The 20,982-nt window shown below is 37.1% G+C and overlaps 2 protein-coding genes across 5 annotated transcripts; both read right to left on the reverse strand.

The window, feature by feature from the left end:
* Positions 1-1,028: 1,028 nt before the first annotated feature.
* On the reverse strand, positions 1,029-18,217 carry LOC112754688 (uncharacterized). Of its 4 annotated transcripts, none has more exons than XM_072220957.1 (5): positions 17,772-18,217; positions 16,718-16,784; positions 9,412-14,877; positions 9,076-9,148; positions 1,029-1,242 (listed from the first exon to the last, which is right to left on the reverse strand). In XM_072220957.1, the coding sequence occupies exon 3, from the start codon at positions 12,605-12,607 to the stop codon at positions 11,636-11,638; it is 972 nt and encodes a 323-aa protein (XP_072077058.1). In that variant the 5' UTR covers positions 12,608-14,877; positions 16,718-16,784; positions 17,772-18,217; the 3' UTR covers positions 1,029-1,242; positions 9,076-9,148; positions 9,412-11,635. The 4 variants fall into 4 exon arrangements, with proteins under 4 accessions (XP_072077058.1, XP_072077056.1, XP_072077057.1 ...); XM_072220955.1 differs by having other exon boundaries at positions 9,400-14,877; XM_072220956.1 differs by lacking the exon at positions 1,029-1,242 and having other exon boundaries at positions 7,987-9,148.
* On the reverse strand, positions 8,016-8,744 carry LOC140172853 (uncharacterized). Its single transcript, XM_072220613.1, has one exon. The coding sequence runs from the start codon at positions 8,742-8,744 to the stop codon at positions 8,016-8,018; it is 729 nt and encodes a 242-aa protein (XP_072076714.1).
* Positions 18,218-20,982: the final 2,765 nt, after the last annotated feature.

The following is a 20,982-nucleotide window of genomic DNA, read 5'->3' on the forward strand; positions in this document are numbered from 1 at the left end:
TCTAATTGTATTTTGTTTAACTACAAAATATATATGAACTAAAGTTTGATATAATAATTGAATCATATATTGATTTATATTTTTTACACATTTGTTTTGGGTGTGCAAGGGGAAAAAAAACAAATAAGACTGCGTCTATATCTCAAATTGCTAAATGGCAGCATTAACGTACGTTAAAGAAAGATCAGTTTAAAAAATTTACAGGTTAAAGCATAACATTTATTATAAATATAGTTCTAAACTGGTAACTAACACTATTAAAATTTAATAAAAAAGATCACAATTCAAATTAAATATTAAAAATTTAATATTAAATTATTTTTTTTAGACTTGCAATAAAATGTACATCATTAGTTATAAAAATTGGAATTTGAACGCAATTACAAAAATGTAAATCGACCAAAATTAAAAGAGCAAGTAACATATAAATTATAAAAAAATAAAATTAATGAGCAAGTAAATAATAAACTAAGCAAATATGAAATAAAAGACAACAATTAAAACAACAACTACACTATAAAGTAACTAAAGTGAGATAGAAATGATTAAGACAATGAACTAAGAAAGGGGTGAAATTCAAGTTCTTAAAGGGTCTTAGCTAGAGTCCAGAGTTAAAGATTTCTATGCTTGTCATTAACTATAAATATGACGATTATTAAGAGTTAATTCCACTTCATCAACCTCTAAATATTGAAAAAAGTCAAGTAGGCATAATTAATCTTAATTTACAAATTCTAACTAACTTACTAATTGAGTTTAGCAAAAGGTTAGCATTAATAAAAATAAAATCAACTAACAACTCTACATTATCAATTAATATTGGACATTAATGACTTAAAGTCATCTAATTTCTCAACCTATTGAACCTTGTAACATCCTAACTACCAAAACTCACACTTCCGGCTGTGCGACTCTGATAGCTCGGACATTACGACGACACTTATAATATTTAATACTAACATATGAGCCTGTTTGAAACTTTAAACCGCAGTACCGCTCCCAAAAATACTTTCGTTCGATAATGTACATCCATAAATACCATACAACTTACAACAACTCATACAAAGTACATCCATATATATACATATACATATATAATATTACAAGCATTAACCAATACAATTCCTATCCCTCTTGCAGAATATATCAAGATAAAGGCGAGGGTACAAAAAAATATACTAAAGCAATACAAGCATCTCATCAACAACTAAATAAACTCTTCGTAACTTCTGCGCCCATATCCTGAAAGGGGAAAAATGTAGGGGGGTGAGAACATCATCCTCGAAAGGGTTCTCAGTAGAGGGTTTTTGGGAATTACTGTAATAGGATACTTGAAGATAAACCGTACCAGTGATTAATAACCGTCTCATGCCTCTTTTCAAAAACATCGGTTTACAATAAAAGTAAAGTCGGAAATCTTTTCTGAAAGAGGAACCATTCAATTCTCAAAAACTCAAAAGTCTTTCAAAACGGTTTATCTATGCTGAAACAAAATAGCATTTCATATTTTATTCCAAATCAGAAACATAAAACTGAAACCAACCATCGGTTCATCTCATTCCAACCACGGCCCTAGGCCCAAACAATCCAACCACGGCCCTAGGCCCAAACAATCCAACCATCAACCAAATCACCATAATCCAACAGAGTCCCAGTTGCAAACACAGATAGGAAGTTCAACCACAAACAACAGTTATAGCAAGTAGAACAATTAGCAGTTAATCACATAGGCAAACCAAGTATAATATGCACACCCAACCAAAGTCACACAAATGCATATGATGCATGCCTGTCCCTAGTGGCTGATGATATCATCTGTCGGTTATATAGCCAACCCGACACGTCCTGGTAGCTAACCATGGACAGAAACACCCATCGCGGAGCAAGTAAGTTTGAGCTACAACCCCCTTGCTACTACCCGCTCAACCCAGAGCCAGTGGAATAACTACTACTGCGGCTACTACCCAGGCGGGTGTTTAAAAGCTCAACCTGGAGCGAGTGGATTCACCACTACTACCGCTACTACCCAGGCGTCACATTCTCTGACCTGGAGCAAGTGGGACGAACCACAACCCTTGCTACTGCCCAGGTATCTCAAACATATATTCATTCAGTCCCAGCCATGGATCAACATCCATCTCAGCAATCCGGCTTAAATTCATAATTCATAGTCAGCCTTACGGCCCATAATTCATTCGACAATCAGCCATAAATCAATATCATACACAGCCATTCCGGCTCACGGTTCAATCCAAAACCAGTCAATGTTCATAATCATACATAGCCACTCCGGCCCATAATAAAACAGCACTTCCACCATCCAACATCATCAATTTCATAAAACCGGCATTTAAGCCATAAATCACTTTTCTCAAGCCATTTCACTTTGAAATCAAATTTTAACTCTTTTCAGCCTTGGCTTTAAAGATCTCATTTCTCAAATCATCTCAGGCTCATAAGCCAAATTTTCTAAAAGTGAGTTCCCTTTTTAAAACAAAGCCACTCTCGGCATTCTCTTTTCAAAACTTCCAAAACCATGGAAAGTTAAAGATTCATTTTGCGAACATTCAAAATCACCCATCCAACAATGGAATTTTATAACAAAAGTTCCTCGCCAGAGTCCCAAGTCTTTAGGGAAGGTCAACTTATATAAATTCCTTAACATTCATTGAAACTCTTAAAATCATAGATTCTCGGTTCAAGTAAATAAAACTGGCTTTATTATGAAACCGATCATACAAAATCACAAGTTCCAACCCGGTCCAAAAATCAACTCATTTGAAACAGAACCGGTTCATTGGAATCAACCCACTTTCAGGTTTCTTTTTGGAACCCATTTTTCTAACTCTTCCAAAATGCATCAAACTTGATTACTCAATCAAAAGTCTAGATTCTTTTAAAATCACTAAAAGCTCCTTTTTATATTGAAATCAATATTAGAGCGTCATTCTTTCCTTCAGTGATTCAAACTGTACAAATAGTTCATTTCTAAATAAGCCGAACTCAACGCATAAAGTTCATTAAATAAATTAAGCTTGAAAACATAAATATTCTCTTAATAAATCAAATAATACAATTTCTCAAATCCAACCCATTTTAAACAACTTACAAACAAGTGTAGGATTTTGTAGAAATTTCGGCAGCACCTCCCCTAAAACTTGGACTTTTGCCACCCGGTTCGGGTCCCAACTAAACCGTTTCTCATTCCTTTTCAACAGCTCAAAACCAGAAATCAATTCAAGGCAAGCTAAATCCAACAGTCGCCTCAGTGGCATATTTCAAGAAAACCATTTCAAAATCAACTCAATATCAACCGATTTAACTCATTTCCAAAGCTTTAAAGAAACGGCTCAATAACAAATCATTTGTCTAAAACCAAATCAATTAAAGTAAACCAGGCTGAATTTAAAAGTGCATTCGACTTTGCAAATCATCAAAACGATTAACTCAAATCAAATCAATCCTCAGCGGATTAAACTCAGATTTCAAATCTTTAAAGAATCAACTTTAAAATATTACATTTCACAAAGCCGCACAACAATTCAGCCAAACCAACATCCATAATCATTCGAGTCAGTCAAATAATACATAAGACAGATAAAATCACCAAATACACAATATCTCACATCAGTATCCATATGTAATAATTCCAATACATAAAACTTAGTTTTTGGAAAGCGCCCCTACCTCAAAACGCAATTCCATAACCCAAACGCCCCATCAAGTCCTTTCCGCCTCAACCCGAACTGACGGCAACCAAAATCTCAGCTCCAAGCCACTTTCGCAACAGTCTCAACAACTCGAATCGCAACATACAACAACCAAAACTCAATCCTATAGCAATTAACGCCACAAACCTCAGCGTATGATAACAGAACGGTAACTAAAAGGCTTTCAAATCTAAACGCTTACCGAACCGAAGAAGGAACGGCTGAACCGAAACAGCGGCGGTCTCCGAACCGATTTGGCGGCAGCCCGGCAGCCACCTCAAGCGGCAGCGATGACCTGAACCATATGCAGTGACAGTGAGGTTTCCAGAAACTCAACGGAAAGGGGAACCAACTTAAGACCCTTACCGATAGACTTTTCCGGCGACGGCAAGGGCAGCCAGAAGCTCTGGCGGCCAGAACAGCGGCACGACCTCTCCTTCCTTCTTTCACGGTTCCCATGACAGCAACCACCCAGCTCCGGTGATGGCGCGCTTACAGCAACAGTGCCCAAGCACGCCGCGATGTCACAAGGCAGCGTCCCTTCCTCACCACCAGCAAAACCCACGACGGTGACCATGGCGAGGCGACTTGGCCGGTCAGTGGCGGCAACGAGAATGCACGGCGGCGGCTGGTTCGCAGCAACAGCGCCCCTGACGGCCAACCTTCCAGTGTGACCTCTCTCCCCTCGAGTGCATCACGGCGGCGACAACCAGCGTGGACGCAGTAGTGACGATGGTGCGGCGGCTCCAAGCTCGCGACCACCCCCACTCGCGAGCCAACCCCATGTCGATTCTGCTCTTTCTGGCGATGGCGCGGTGGTGGCGGCGAACTCGTGACAGGCGCGACGCCCTCCCTCTCTCTCTCTCTCGCCTTCGTGATACTCCTCCAGCGACGGAACAGTTGATGGGTGACAGAAACGCGGCTGGGCAAGGATGCGTTGGCGATGGTGGTACCAGGCCGGCATGGACTGCAGAGGCGGCGCAACGCGGTGAGCTGCCCTCTGTCACTCGCGCGGTTCTAGCGGCGGCGGAGCCCAGCGCGCGGCGCAACGAGCTTCCCTCCTCCTCTCCTCATCCGCGACTCAGCCCCTCTCTCTCTGTTCTGTTTCCATTGGAGGGGTTTGTGTGTTTGCTGCTGTTTTGGGGAAGGAGGGATGAAAGGGGTTGTCTGCTGCTGCGGCTGTGTGTGTGAAGGGAACCGGGTCGGGTACGGGTCATTGGGTTAGGGTTTCAAGGTTAGGGTTTTTGAATAAAATTAGGGTTAGGGGCATTTTGGTAATTTCACATAAAATTGGGAATAATATAATAATTGAAATCCAAATTAAATCCAACACTAATTATATATAGAAAATACTACTTGCTCATCAATTTCACAAATTATTTTCAATACAAATGCCCAAATCTAAAAATTAGAAATAATATACTTAATTTCTTCATTTTTCAAAATAGTAATATCAATATTCTAAAATATTAATTATTTAGTCCAAAATCATATAAAAATCATTTTTATTTCACAACTACCAACTATATGATTTAAATATAGAAAATAATCCAATAATTGTAAAATTGGATAATAACCATAACTTATCTCAAATTCAATAAATCAAAACTTGCCTTAATTATCTTTAATAAAATAATTTCTGAAATTGAGGCTGTAAATAACTATATGATTTGAGACTTGATCATAAAAAGACTTTTCAAAGTCCTGGGTCTTACAAACCTCAGCTAAGAAAGAGAAAATCTACTCCATAATCAATATAAATATTTTATTAAACCCTTAGTTAACATGAATGAAAATCATCATAAATTACAAGAATTAATAAAGAACACAACTAATTAATACAAGAAACTAATACTAATAACTTAAACAAGCATATATAAAACTTAAAACATTGACTACATTTATGAAAATTAAGAATTTACATAGTCATCAAAATGAAAAATGAAACAAAATAAACTTAACAAGAAATCCAAACCAAATAGTGTAAAAAAAGAAAAAAGTAAATAAACTCAAAATTACAAATTAATAAGATTGAAATTCAAAACTAAAAACAAAATTGAATTAAATCCTAGAAAAATTTAAAGAGAAGTGGGAGCTTTTCTCACTAATATTATGAACAAAAACTAAGAAAAATGTAAAGAAATGGTATGAATGTGTGTGTTCTCTCTGTCCCTTCATCTTTGCTTTAAAATAGTTTCAGAAAATGGCTATTGCGGTTTTTGGAAAGCCCAAAACATGAGGATGTACGTGTTTCATTAACTCAGCACGTGGGGACTTGTGTAACATCCTAACTTTTAGCACCTCATGATCGCACTAAAAGTTCGAGCGCTACTTACCTCAATTCTTTTAATTGTATACTATGTTTATTTAATATTGAGTTTTCGTGAATACAAATTGAAACTTCAGTTAAGAAAATGGAAAGTTTTCACTTTAATTACTTAATCACAAAGATATATATTCACATAGCATTATTTACATAGACTTATTTCAAGATACTCGAATACAAGTCCTATCCCCTCTAAAACTAAAAACAATAAATGACGAGGGAAAAAATAAAATCTAAGAACTTAACTCACAAACTCAATCTTCTATGCTCTTGTAATTCCGCACTAATCCTTCACACCTGTAGTTGAAAGGGGTGGAGATAGGGGTAAGAACTAGGAAGTTCTTAGTAGGGTTGGGGTTAGAAGTTAAGCTCATTTTATATAGACTTGGTCAGCAATAACAGTCAACAAGAGACAATTCAATTCAATAATTATAGAACACATAATTCAAACAGCCATTTAGCACACCCACAATCACAGGAAACACACTCACAAACAAATATGCGCAAACAAGTATGATGCATGTCTATTCCTATTGCAGGTAATGAGCTCATTTGTCGGTTTCGACCTGCACCCGACGCAATCCAACTCGTAATCGGATAAGGCATTCCAGCGACATAACCTCTTCAAGTTTCTACTTCATGCAGGCGTTGATTCTCCAGCTGAAGTATGTCGAACATGATCTCTGCAAGTACTTACAGGCGCTGATTCCCCAGCTGAAGCATGTGACCCTTTTTCCTGAAAGCCATTCTATATTTACGGGCGTCCTCGCACAATAATTCACACACAAGGCCCACGGCTTCCAGTGAGCGTTACGTATCGCCGTCCTCACTAGACACTTGGCACTAAGGCCCAACAATACTCAATATCTTTTCAGTTTCTGCTCTCTGCTCTTCTGTGGCAAAGGTCCTTTTACTTAATAAACCGAGTTCAAGACATAACTTGAAACAAAATCCATTCTCAAAAACTGAATGTTAAACCTTATATTTTCTTAATAAATAAAGCTAAAAATAAGATTTTCTGTAATAAATTGAAATCAAATAGTTTTTAGTAATTAAAAAATTTTCTTTGAAGCTCAGCCACTTTTTATTTTAATAAAATTAAGACCTTTCAAATATTGTGTTATTAAGTCAGACAAAAAATTATTAACAAATCAAATCAATAATTTCTCAAAAATAAGCTTATAAATCAGATTTTTAAAATGAAATCACTTTTCATATATTTTTACAAAAATTGGACAGTATTTTCCCTTAAAGTTGGACTTTGTCATCCTTTTCGGGTCCCAACCGAACCATTTTCAAAGTAAATTGAACATAGAAATATAACAACTTACCAGGTTCAAGTCTCTTAATTGCTTTCAAAGCACTTTTCCTTCCGAAACTTCCTTTTCGATCTCGATACAACTGTATCTCTTGCATTGCGGTAACTGAGTCATCGCAAAGAGTTTCAATATTAAATAAATCAAGCAAAGACTTCAAGATATTTGGCTTCTCAACAAACCCCTCACTATAGAAGAAATCTGGATTAAAAAAGTATGCTGCTGCATGGAGGTCACGCTTCAAATGCTTATCCCACCACATTTTTAAGATACTTGTATAAGGTGTGTATGCAGATTTTCTATTTCTAAACATTATCTTGATAGCAATTTTGGCTCTTTGCATGCCCTCATACACGATACCCAGAGAAGGTTTCTCATCAGCATCAACAAGCCTCAATAACTTAATAAGAGGACCAACAAGCATAACAGTAGTAATACAATCCTCCAAAAACTTACTATCCAAGATAATTGAGCTAACCATCTTCCCATTGACACTCTTGGATAATTTATGAAAAGTGAAATATTTGTCCACCACCAATGATTGCAAGTCTTCTTTATGATCATATATACTTTTCAAAGTAATGAAAATAGTAGCAAAACGTGTAACTCCTGGTCGAACAATTTCTTTCCAATCTTTTCTTTTTCTAAGCCATGACAAGAAAATCATTGATTGTAAACAAACACAGTCACTTTTGAAGCACGAGAGGCAAGATCAGCTATGTGAGGAATACTTGCTATGTCTTTCAAAATAAGATTTATGCAGTGAGCAGCACAAGGAGACCAAAAAATGTTTGGATACTTTTCATGAATAAGTTTTCTAGCAGATACATAATTTGCAGCATTATCAGTAACCACATGCACAATGTTACTAGACCCAACCCACTCAATAACCTCAGCAAACAATTTAAACAAGGTATCGACAGTTTTTATCATATTAGAAGCATCAACAGACTTAACGAATGACATACCAGCAGGACAATAAACTAGAAAATTAATTAACGTACGCTGCCTTTGATCGGTCCAGCTATCTACTATCAGTGTACAACCAGTGCTTTTCCACGAGCTCCTATAACCTTCAACAAGCAACTGACACTCCTTCTTAAGATCGGCCAGCAAATGAACTTTCATTTCATCATATGACAGTCCCTTGAAACCAGGTCCAATTGTAGCAACGCCGTCCAAGGCAGGTTGAAAGTAAGGCGATTGAAATGCATTGAATGGAATCCGTGCATCAATGATCCATCTTGCAAGCCCCAACTTAACCTTGTGCACAACTTGTTTACTGGCCAAGACACTTTTCAAAGTTGGTTGAGAGCCTGGCATAGTCCTTCCCTTAAAATAACTTCTAATTGGAGTAGCAGCAATCGCTCTTCTCTTTCCTTTGTCTCCCATTGTTGCAGGAGCCGGAGGTTGTACAGGATTAGGCGTTTCACACTCTTCTTCCACTTGTGTTTCACTTTCCACATCATAACAATCAGCTATAAATTTTCTTTTTTCTGTCTTATTTTTTTGTTTTCCTCTAAAAGCCTTTTGAATTGAAGTTTAACATCTTCAGTTACTTTGTTACAAACTTTAATTTGTCCAAGAATTTTTGCAAGATGATATTTCATTCTATATATCCCCCCTCCATTGTAAGTATTCAAGCAGAAAATACATGTATATTGAGCCTTGTTATTTTTGTCATACTTCACTATAAAATATTGCCAAGCTAGATCAGATTTACCTCTAGATGAACCAGTTTGAGAATCTTGAACAGCATTATCTTGTGGCTGTGGGTTACTTTGTGATTGTTTCATCTGTAATAATCAGAAAATCAAAGACCAGAAAATAACTTCAGAAAACTATGAACAAATAAATAATTCAGCAACCAAAATCATGAAGCAGCAAACAAATTCATCATGAACAAATAACCTCAGAAAATCAAAAATCAAAATCATGAATCCAGCAAACAAACAAATCATGAACAGATAACAAATAAATCAAAATCGCAAACAAATAAATCATAAAATCAAGCACAGAAAATCAGAAGGCAGTGAGGAGGAATAACCGAGAATATTACTGGCGGCGAGTAACGGCGACAAAAGAGGAGGCGAGCTCGGCGACGACGAAAGAGGAGGCAAGCTCGGCGACGACCAACGAGGAGGAGGTGGTGGTTGCGGTGGTCAACGCCGTCGTTGCTGTGGCTGCGGGATGCGGTGGCGATGGCGGTGGCTGCTCGATTGGTGGTGGTGGCAATGCGATTGCGAAGAGGAGAGAGCTAGTTGCTGTGGGTGCTGAACTGCTGATTCCTCTTCTGGCTTCGAGGTGATTTCTGATTACTGATTAGGGCTTCGTTAGGCGTTTAACCTTTCTTTTCTTTCTTTCTTTTTTTAAGAGACAAAACGACGCCGTTTAGCACTTTTACTTTCAAACAAAAAATTGCTAAAAAATCGGACGGTTCTCCCGGTTCACCGGTTAACCGCCGATTCACCCAGTTTTTTTACCGGTTTTTTGCCAGGCAGTTTCTGAGCTTACCCGGACGGCTAGGTGACCGGTTTCCGATTATTCTGGTTAAATCGACCGGTCCAGTTCGGTTTTTAGAACCATGATATCACCTTGTCCCTAGGAAAAAAAATCCTCTGTAGGGATCTTCTTATTCTTCCATCCCTTTGGTGTCTTCTTTCCAACTCTTTTCCCTTCTTCAAGTAATACTCCAGTGCCAGTGTCATGAGGGTCCTTCTTTCTTGTCTCATGTGAGAGTTGTGACCCTAATTCCTCCTTAATTTCCTTAGTCTGTAACGTCACCTTTACTTCTTCCTTCTCTTTTAGGTGTGACTTCAGATTCTCTGGGGATGGTTCAATGGGTGCTTCTTTCAGGTTTGTATCACTAAGATCATCCTTCATGCATTCCTTCTCTTGATCTAGATCATGTGAGGGTTTGAAGACATGGAAGGTGAATTGCTCATCATGTATCCTCAATATCAACTCGCCTTGCTCAACATCTATAAGTGCTCTGCCAGTTGCCAAAAAAGGTCTCCCCAGAATGATTAGATGGAGGTAGCTTTCTTCCATCTCAAGAACAACAAAATCTGTAGGAAGGAAGTACTTCCCAACCTTTACCATTATATTTTCCACTACTCCTAGTGCTTGTTTCTAGGTCTTGTCAGCCAATTGAAGGATCACATTTGTGGGTTTCAACTCATTAATTTGCAGCATCTTCATGAGAGATAAAGGCATTACATTTATGCTGCTCCCAGATCACAAAATCCTCTGTCAATCATTATATCTCCTATGGTACAGGGAATATGAAAACTTCCTGGATCCTTTTTCTTTGTAGGCATGTTCTTCTGGATGAGAGCACTACATTCCTTATTCAGCACTACTGTCTGTCCTCCCTTCAGGGTACTCTTCTTAGTCAGAAACTCTTTCATACATTTAATGTATGTGGGCATCTGTTGAAGGGCCTCAAGGAAGGGAATATTGACCTGAAGAGACTTAAATACATCCAGGAATCTAGTGTATGTTTTCTCCTTCTCACCATCCCTGAGTCTTTGAGGGAATGGTGCTTTTGGCACATAAGGTTGAAGGACTTCTTTCTCTTTTGATTCCTTTTTTTGTTCAGGGCTAGTCATTTGTTCTGCCTCTTCCATCTTCCCTTCTGGAACTCCTTGGGTATGCTCTGATGGCCTGCTAATTTCTTCCTCCATATCATCTTCACTTGCAAGGGTAGTTGCCTTGTATTCTTCCCATCTCACTTTTTTTGTTTTTCCTCTTGGATTCTTCTCAGTGTCACTTGGAAAGCTGTCAGTGGGCTTAGGGATTTGTTGAAACAAATATCCTACTTGGGATTCAAGATTCTTGATAGTCTCTCATCGACTTTTCATACTAGCCCTTACTTCCTCCTTGAATGTTCTGTTGTCTTGAACGTCTTTACAAAGATTTTCCAACAAGGCTTCAATCTTGGACAGCCTATCCTCTAATGGTGGTGGTGGGTTAGAATTTGGGGGTTGAGAGTGACTATTTTGGACTTGATATGGAGGCTGGGGATAGGTGTTTTATGAGGGTTGGTATGATCTCTGGTTGGGTTGTTGGTAGGTTGAGTTGTTGTGGTAGTTGGAGTTGTGAGGTCTTTGGTCTTGGCTCTAGTTATATTGGTTTTTCCACCCAAAGTTTGGGTAGTTCTTCCAACCAGGGTTGTAGGTTTTTGAGTATGGGTCATGGGGTTGTCTTGATGAATTTCCAATGTAGTTGGCTTGCTCCCAATCTTCCCCTTCCTCTGCATTGAGCTCTTCTTGTGTTGATGGTCAAGTGTGGATTGCTGTAGCTTGATTCTTCTCTATTTGCTTGGTTAGATAAGCTAGTTGCTTAGCAATCATCTTGTTTTGAGCCAGAATTGCATCCATGTTATTCAGCTCCATCACTCCTCTATTGTTTCTTCTTTCAGAGGCATAGAGATACTCAGTATTAGCCACTGTTTCAATGACATCAATAGCCTCTTCAATGGTCTTCTTCTTATTGAGAGAGCCTCCAGAAGAATGGTCTAGAGCATTTTTCGACTCATATGACAGTCCCTCATATAAAATATGTAGTTGCACCCACTCATTGAACATATCCGGGGGACACTTCCTTGTCAAGTCTTTATATCTTTCCCATGCTTCATAAAGCGTCTCCCCATCTTGTTGTCTGAATGTTTGAACCTCTGCTCTCAGCCTATTAAATCTTTGTGGGGGATAAAATCTTGCCAAGAACTTGTTTACCACATCTTTCCAAGTTGTGAGGCTCTCCTTAGAAAATGACTCTAGCCACTTAGATGCCTTGTCCCTGAGAGAGAATGGGAACAAGAGCAATCTATAGGTGTTAAGATGAACACCATTAGACTTCATAGTATCACATATTCTCAGGAAGGTGGTTAGATATTGGTTGGGGTCTTCTTGGACACTCCCTCCGAAAGAACAATTGTTTTGAACTAGGGTGATGAGTTGTGGCTTTAATTCAAAATTGTTGGCATGGATGGTTGGCTTTAGAATGCTGCTCCCACAATTCCCAGGGTTGGGGTTAATGTATGAGCCTAGCACTCTCCTCTCTTGTGGTGCATGATTACCAGCACCTTCTCCAGCATGGTTATGAACCTCTTCCTCCATAACAATGTCTAGATCTTCTTCCAACTCTTCTTCTCCAACTACTCCCTTGCCTCTTGCTTCCCTCCTTAATCTAAGGAAGGTTCTTTCGGGTACACTGTCAAAAGATGTTGAAGTCTCACCTCGTCTACCTGTCATGCACTCAGCAAACAAAGGCAAACAGCAAGTGGAAAACTCATAGTTAATAAAAAATGTGGTTAGAGTAATTAATCAAACAGTTAGTGGAGTTAGTGAATTAGTTGAGCTGAAAAGTAAAAGAACAAAGAAAAATAAATGAAAGTGCAAAAGGAAATTGTAAACAACAAAAGAAAAGAAAATTGCTCAATCTAGTTATCCTCCAATTTAATCATTGTCAATACAAAATCAATTCCCGGCAATGACGTCATAAACTTGATGCTCAAAAACTTGTCTCTCGACAAATTTCCACTGGCAAGTACACCGGATTGTCGTCAAGTAAAAACTCACAATAGAGTGAGGTCGAATCCCACAGGGATTGATTGGTTGATCAACTTTAATTGGAGGAGTGTTCTAGTTGAACTAGGCAGATTTGAATATGGAATTGCTGAAAAATAAATGGCGGGAAAAGTAAATTGCAAAGAATGTAATTGACTAAAAGTAAACTGCAGAAGGTAGAGAGAAGAAATTAAAGTGCAGAAAAATAAATGGGAATGGGGTGATTAAACATAAAAATGAATAACAGAAATTAAAGAGAATGGGTAGATCAGAGATGGAGAATTCATTGGGCTTAGGAGATGTTGCATTCTCCGGATCAAGTTCATCTTCATCTCTTCCTCAATCAAGACACTCATTGATTTTCTTGGCAATCTTAGGTAATTGGATTCTAATGTCTTGCCTCACCAATCTCTCTAAGCTTGAACAATTGCCCAATGTCTTGGTTTAATTGTTCATGGGAAGAGATGAAGTATGGTCACTGATTATACCACATGTTTTTCTAGATCAAAGTATTGGTAGGATTACATGCACTATATCCATCCAACCCCCAATCCAGTCCAACATGAGAAAGCATTTCTAGCATGATTTCCTCATCCCTCTCTCGAGGCTCAAAGAAAATCCAAATATGAACAGCTTCTACGTCGAGCCAACTGCTCAATTGAATTAAGACCGAAAGCTTTCTAGCAAAATCAAGAGAAAAGAAAGAAGAAAAAGAATGGAAACTACTATTGATCCATTGAAGTACAACAGAGCTCCCTAACCCAATGAAAGGGGTTTAGTTGTTCATAGCTCTGGGAATGGAAGTTGGAATGAAAAAGTACATTCAAAGTAAACTAAAATTTGCAGAATAAAATTGGGCAGAGTTACAGCACTCAGTGTGTAAGCACCCCCCTTTCTAACTTAAACTCTAATCTATTTATACACTTTCTTCATTCAATCTTCAAGTACTTGGACTGGGCCCTTTGGACTCTGTTGAAGCTAGTTGAGAGTGGCCTTTAGTGACGTTTGATGAGGACGTTTAAAAGTTAACGTTCATACTCTCCCTGGGTGCGTTTTTGTATTGAAGTTGGGTTGACGTTGGAGTTCAAGGTTTGAGCTCAAACGTTGGGTCAAACTTTGCCAAACAAGGCTGGGACGTTGGCCCTGAAGTTTAACCCAGCGTTTGACTCAACGTTGGACCTCATGTTGGAGTTCAACGTTTGCTTATCCACACGTACGCGTCGCCTACGCATGCACGTCAATTGGCAAAATTACTCATCCACGCGTACTCGTGAACCACGCGTACGCGTCCCTTCACAATTTGGTTTGGAAGTTTATTGAGCACGTTGGACTCCATGTTGGCCCCAACATTGGACCACCAACATCTGCCTATCCACGCGTACGCGTGACCTACGCGTGCGTGCCGATTGGCTAAAAAGCACATCCACGCGTACGCGTCGTTGCACATTTTCCCACTCTCCAAAACTTGAAATTTTTCGAGCACGTTGGAGGTAACATTGGACCACCAATGTTTCCTCCAACGTTGGCACCTTTCTACCTCAATGTTGGACCCATAGTTGGAGTCCAACTTTGGCTCCAACTATGCACCCTTCTCTTGGCCAACATTTGAGGTAGCGTTTGAGGTCCAACTTCGGGCTCAAATGTTGCCTTCTTGCTTATAGTTTGAGGCATAGTTGGAGTCCAACTTTGGCTCCAACTATGCACTTTTCTTGGCCAACGTTTGGGGCAAAGTTGGAAGCCAACTTTGGCTCCAACTTTGCACCTCTTTAAGCATGGACGTTGGACCTAACGTTGGAGCACCAACTTTGGCTCCAACGTTGGTCTCTTCTTCTTTCCTCAACGTTTGAGGCAACGTTGGTGAGCCAGCTTTGGCCACCAATGTTGCTTCCCTTTGATCCTTTCTATGGCCCCTTTTTGTTGCTTGTTTGCTCTCCCTTCCTTAGCTTCCTTTTCACCTATCATCAATCAAACACTTGCATCAAAGTTTGCTATACTTCACAAGATATTTGCATCATTCAATCATCAAGCAAAATTTGCATAAAAACCTTATGAAAAGCACATAAACAACCAAGTTTGATTGAATCAAGAGATGCATGAAATTCATATCCAAATACTTACTTATGACTCAAGAAAGAGCATAAAACCTAATGAAAACAAAAAAAGGCTAGTGAAACTAGACTAAGATGCCTTGGCATCAATTGGATACTTAGTATTGGCGATGGGAGTCACGGAACTGCACTAGATATGTGCCAAAAGATTGTTATACCAGACGACATCTTGGTTAAAGACTGGGATGACCCTATTGAGGCTATTTGTAAGGTAACTTATCCTGAACTTTTTGATGGAACCATTATTGATGAAAAACTTGAAGACCGAGCAATACTTACACCAACATTGGAATTAGTAGATGAAATAAACCAATTCATAGGTAGCGTTTGGTGGAGAGACAGAGACGGAAAGACTGAGATTGAGAGATAGAGACTAAGAGACAGGGATTGAAATAAATCTCAGTATTCTGTTTGGTATAAAATGGGAGACAGGAATTGAAATAAGAATGAAACTCTAATTTAATTTGCACAAAGGGTAAAATTGGAATTAATTAATTGAAATGAAAGTATTTTAGGTATAAAATGTTATTAAAGTTTCAGTCTCCATCTCTAAAAATTTCAGTCCCCTGTGTCCCTACTTTTTGGAGGTACTGAAATATTGAAATTTTGGAGACAGAGACAGAAATTTTAGTACCCGTCTCTGAACTAACAGACACGATACTGAGTCTCAGTCTCTCAGTCTCTGTCTCAGTACCTCAAACAAACGCTACCATAATGAGTTTAAATCCGGCTGAAGCACAAACATACTATAGTTTAAACAAGGCATGCCCAACCGAGTCTTATAATGACCTATTGGCATCCATTCACACTCCTAAATTTTTGAATACAATTAGATGTTCAGGAGTGCCTAATCATGAGTTGACATTAAAGGTCGGAACTCCTATCATGCTTTTAAGAAACATTGACCACGCAATAGAATTGTACAATGGTACATGCTTAGTTGTGACTAAGCTTGGGAAACACATAATAAAAGCACATAGCAGTGTTGGAAGGAACAAAGGTCAGAAGGTTTTTATTCCCAGAATGACTCTAAGCCCATCCGATCATCGAATACCATTCAGGTTCCAACGAAGACAGTTTTTTATAATTGTATCATATGTGATGACTATCAACAAAAGTCAAGGTCAATCACTATCAAAGGTTGGTTTAATACTTAAAAAACCTGTATTCACACATGATCAACTATATGTTGCAGCATCTAGGATGACACAGAGGGCAGGGCTTAAGATACTTTTATGTCATGGTGAGAAAAATCGTACAGAGACAGATAACGTTGTTTTTAAAGAGGTGTTTAGAAATGTTATATGAACAAGTATACTTAAGCTGCAGTATCAACTACATTCTCATATTCTGCACATTTTTTGCAATAAAGCCGATTTGATCCAGGTAATACCTTTTCTGCTAGCTCTGCTTTTTCTTTTTCTTTTTTCTTTATTTTATGACATCAACACATACTAATTGGAAGTAATAGATAATTTATTTAATATAAAAAGGTATTACTAAATCAGTTGCCAATAAGCACACTTCTTCAAAAAAGCTATGATATATGAAAAAAACTAACACAGCAGATAAGCAAAAAATAACATTGTTCTATAGGACATCATGTTGATTTATAAATGAGTGTCAAATGAGCTAGAAGAATTAATTACAAACATAAGAGTATTTGCTCATAACTAAAAAAACTCACCTCGGCATGTGACGACAAGTTCTCCTGATTAGGAGCTAATATGAATCTTCACTAAAACCTTTAAGTCCTAATAAATACCAATACAAATGAAGGTCTGTAAAAATCATTGAATCTGAAATTTATAAATGAGGTAACTACAAAGCAAACAAAAAAATGCCAACCAGAGACAGTAATTATATTTTTAACACCTATATCTACAATAAAGTTCAATATTGGTTTTACCTGTTAAAAAATACTAAAAACTAAAGAATATCAATATATTCCAAGATTGTATATGCGTAAGATGCTACCATACAGCCACAAACAACACATATATATAAATTTTATCATGTGAAGAGATCAGCATTGTTTAAGTTTAAACAAGAAAATCACAATAGGTTTAATCCGATCAAATTGTATTAATAATCAAAGCGTAATCAACTGCGAAAACAAAAAACATAGCTTCTTCATTTGTCTCTATCTACATTTGAGTTATCTATCAATTTATTACTGTTAACTTATGACAGGTAAAACCAAGTTCAAGTTCCATAAGAAAAATCATTCAAGAGTCTAACCCTACATAAAGCCAGTTTATGCTCCCTATTGATTGCCGATTTAACCAATGTTTAACATACTAAATGGGACTGTTCTCATTACACTGAAGGTTATGGTTGTTATTTGTGATATTCATTTCAACTTAGTTTACAGCTACGAAAGGAATGAGCAAGTTAATCATTCAGAATATATACATCAATTGTCACAATAGATTCCATATTCTATAAATTTTTTTTCTTTTACTATCCATAAATAGATGTATCTCAAAACATGGCATATCGTTATTTCAATTAATTTAATAGAATGGAACACAAAGACAAATTTATTTACTCAATCGATTTTGATGCCCAGATCTCTAAAGAGGTAAAATTAGACATTGAGAGAAGGGAAAGTTAACACATTTTGAAATAGAAATCCCTAAAATCAGATTAACATGGATTCATGTTTCAGTGAAAAATAAAGTAATAAGATTTAACAAACACTTTTAGCTTAATCAAACATGTTTATTATTTTCATTTACCTTTTTATTCATAGATTTGCATTCTTTTGAGTTGGAACAGCTTCACTTGTGATGAATTTGGGGCTATCCATAGAGGAATCTAATCAACCATCCCAAGGTGTGCAGAATCAGAGGACCTCACCATCAATCAGGTGTCAATCTTTGGAACAATGCTTCTTGCCACGGTGAATCACCTCCATTTAAAGAGCTACTGCTTAATGGAATACTTTGTATAACTTAAGGCAATCAGCAGAGGCAGTTATTTTGTTTGTTGTAATTTTGAATTACAAACTTGAGTCATTTTTTTTCTTCACCTTATACAGTTGGTGAACCCGCTAAGTGCCAGTTGAATGATGTTGCTACATGGTAAAGGTGTTGGTGAAGCTTTATTTTAATATGAACCTAATCTTATTCAATGCACAATACGGTGGTTGGTATTATTTGCCAGAATTAGAAGAGTCGGTTATATTATTACACTAATGGAGTAGGTATTGTAATAATGAACATAATGAAAATGGTTTGACTTTTTTCTTTAGGTGTTGCACGTAAAACTAAATAATAGATAGGTGCATCATTAATTAGATATTTATATACACTTTTTATGTCATTACAGGTAGATTTTAAAACATTAAGGCTCATAATATTTTTTAAGAATTTTAGATTATTGGAGTGATTCATGTGTTAAAGTTCTAATATCAAGTTTCATATTTAGGTGAAAGAGCCCAATTGATAATCATTCCAATTCTTTTGTCACACTTTTACTAAAGAAGTAATTTACCAATAGCACATGAGATTTTTTTTAACGTCCTTGAATAGCATGTTTTGGTGTGTGTGGGCCTAAGAGTAATATTGCATGTTTCAATAAAAGATTATTAATAAAATTTTTTAGACATCAGGTCTACATGTGGGTTCCATTCACTACATACATACAAATGGATAATAAAATGGTGACATTTGTTATATTTAAATCAATGGATATTATTATTAACCTTCCCATTGTTATTAACCTTACCAAGGGAAGAATAAAGATTATCTTTTTGAACGGATTGACATTTGGCGATATAGAGGAATGGAAGGAAGGCATTTATGTACATTTTTTGGAAGGAATTTACGATATAGAGGAAGGAAGGCATTTACGATATACGAATTACATTATTTATGTACATTTTTTGGAAATTTTAGAAAAAATATATCACCAATTGTTCATACCGATAAACTCTTATTTATTTGGAACCTATCATGTATATACCATATACAACAAAAAGAGTAACTGTCTTTAACGAGTAATTTACAGAAAAAATAGATTGAGAAAATATAGCTTCTCAACTTGTATAAAAGATAGAATCCCGCTAGAGAATCAAGAGGGATTTAGCCAACAATAAGTCAATAAATTTTTTTGAATTATATTCTATACTAATTAATAACATTAATTGTCATTAATTAATGGTTATTTAATTTTTTTTAAAAGATACAAAATTAATAATTATTAATTGCCTCTTCTTACTCTAATTTACTTTTTACCGTTTATTACGCAAACACTAATTTCTCTTTCCAAAAAAACTTCAAAACTTCAAAAGCAAAAAGCACCAAAATATAAGATAAAGAATCATTCAAATTTTAAGAAAAAAACATACAAAACATAGAAAAAAGAATCATCCAAAACTAATAAAAAGAATCATCTAAATCCTAAGAAAAAAATATACAAAACATAGGAAAAAATCATCCAAAAATTAATAAAAAGAATCATTCGAAATATAGAAAAAAGAAACATAAAAAACTAGTTAAAAAAATATTCAAAACCAAATAGGAGGAGAAGAAGAAGAGCCGCAGGGTGGCCGGCGACGACGTCTTGGACGGCGTTGCGTGGACAGTGGGGGGACTCGCGGTGGCGTGTTGCGACGAGTGGAGGAGTCGCCATGGATTGTAGTAGTTGATCGCACGTCGCAAATGGGGACCTGGTGGTGGTTGCGTCGTGACAGATGGAGAGTCGTGGGGTGCGAGTGGCGAGCAATGGGGAGTCGCGAGCGGCAAGGGTGTGTCGGGCGAGCGATAGGGAGTTGCGATGGGATGCGAGGAGGGTGAAGTAGAAGCATGATGGTGGCTGTTTTTTCTGCGCGAACGACAGATGAGTTGGCGGAGAACGATGCAAGGACGACCAGCGATGGCGCGCGAGGACAAAACCGCAGCAGTGTGGGACATTGGGAAGAGGGATTATGATTTGTGGTTTTGTAGTGAATGGTGAGTGGAAGTGAAAATAAATTAGGGTAAGTTTTGATTCAAAAATGTCATTAATGTCAATTAATCAAATTTTAAATTTAAAAAAATAATTTAAAATTAATCATTATTAATTGAGTTGTTCAATTCTTAGCTTGTGGACACTTGGCTCCCTATACTTTTCCTAGTTTCAAAACATGAGAGACACGCAATCACTACTTGAATATTGTACATGTTATGCATGTTGTGTTACACTAACTACTGAATTGGTATGAGCTAATATAAGTAAAAAAAAAATGTTATTCCATTGCCTTCGGCCCTTCCGGGTACGAAACACCGGATTTTTTCTATTGTAAAATTAAAAGCAAAACCTTTATTTTTCAAAAAAATTATTAAAACTTTAATTTTCGAGATTCATTTTTTTTAGGTGGAAGCAAATTTGTCACACCCCCGACGAACTTCAAATTCCTAAGCTTCACAATCGCCTCTATACTTTTAATTTGGAAAAAATATATACTATGATCAAAACTCTTAATTTTGAAAAATTCTAATTTGGTTTAATTTGAGTGAGAAAGAAAGTTAGAGAGTTGAATACTAGACAGATAATAAGTATGGCTTCTTTAACATCGTCGACGGCTATGACAATCATTATCATCATCTCCAAGAGTACAGAGGAGTACATAAAAATACACAGGAATAAGCTGTAATACCCTACCACACATAGCTTTACGATTAAGCCGTAAAACAGAGGTGATGTGGTATTACGACATCTAAAATAAAATATACTTACATATAATCATTGAAAGGATATAATATTCGAGGAGTCTTGAAAGTTGGTTTAATCAATTCGTGAAAAATAAAAGCGCAACGCTCAAGATAACGGTTACTTGCGTACGAAGAAAGAAGGACTTAAGCATATACTAAGGTCGGAGTGTTAAGGATACAAAATATTTAAGCTCCAGGCTCAACTTGCAAAACTAAGGCTGGTCGGAGAATATTTACATACATATACACAATC

This window comes from Arachis hypogaea, chromosome 16 (genome assembly GCF_003086295.3).
Source record: "Arachis hypogaea cultivar Tifrunner chromosome 16, arahy.Tifrunner.gnm2.J5K5, whole genome shotgun sequence".
NCBI lineage: Eukaryota > Viridiplantae > Streptophyta > Magnoliopsida > Fabales > Fabaceae > Arachis > Arachis hypogaea.